General features: G+C 53.0%; 1 protein-coding gene across 1 annotated transcript; it reads right to left on the reverse strand.

The window, feature by feature from the left end:
* Positions 1–100: 100 nt before the first annotated feature.
* Positions 101–430, reverse strand: CTAM01_17390 (uncharacterized protein; the record flags this gene model as incomplete). Its single annotated transcript, XM_060533374.1, has 1 exon — positions 101–430. The coding sequence occupies one exon, from the start codon at positions 428–430 to the stop codon at positions 101–103; it is 330 nt and encodes a 109-aa protein (XP_060372048.1).
* Positions 431–692: the final 262 nt, after the last annotated feature.

Here is a 692-nt window from a genome sequence, read left to right on the forward strand (position 1 = left end):
ACAGCTCCTGTCGCACTGTACATTGCCTCTAACTTAGGGCAAGGAGAGAGACGCTGCCGTTGAAAGCTATGCATGGACGCCTTCAAACACGGCCCAGAGCTCACTTCTCCACGCGCTTTCGCATGTCACATTCGCTCCATATGTTTCTTGCAATGTACCTTGCGAACGGGTCGCCATGGCGATCTCCGGCAGGTTTTGTCTTTTTCAACGGGAAGAAGATCCGCTTCTGGAGAGCAATGTACAGTGTGAGCGCGACTGTGAGCTTTGGCGTCCGCACAGTGCCACAGGGATCAGAGCCGAATCGTACGCCTCTGGTAGTAACGAAGGTCAGCTGATCTAACTTGACTTCTGCGAGATAAGGAGAAATTTTGACTGCGACGTCTTGCTGGCTGACGACCGAACGGTCGATCTGTTCATCGCCGGCGGTCATTGTGGCCATCAGAGTCGCGGGTATGTTCTGTTTCTGATCCGACAGACAGAGCCTAATAACTCTCCATATCGTGGCGTCAATCGGGCAGCCACTTTTCCTACAGCAGGAATCTGCACCAAAAGCCACAAAGAGGCGTTTGAAGCAGTGAGTAAATCGGTCTTTGTGGTTTTGACTGGGTTGCGGAAAGCAAATTGTGGATGCTTGGCGTCCTCAGCTGCTGACGTGTGAGGAAGGGTCGTTCCGAACTTGGCCAGAGGCGGGT

Source organism: Colletotrichum tamarilloi (genome assembly GCF_030869305.1).
Source record: "Colletotrichum tamarilloi strain Tom-12 chromosome Unknown Scaffold_591.1, whole genome shotgun sequence".
In the NCBI taxonomy this organism is placed as follows: domain Eukaryota; kingdom Fungi; phylum Ascomycota; class Sordariomycetes; order Glomerellales; family Glomerellaceae; genus Colletotrichum; species Colletotrichum tamarilloi.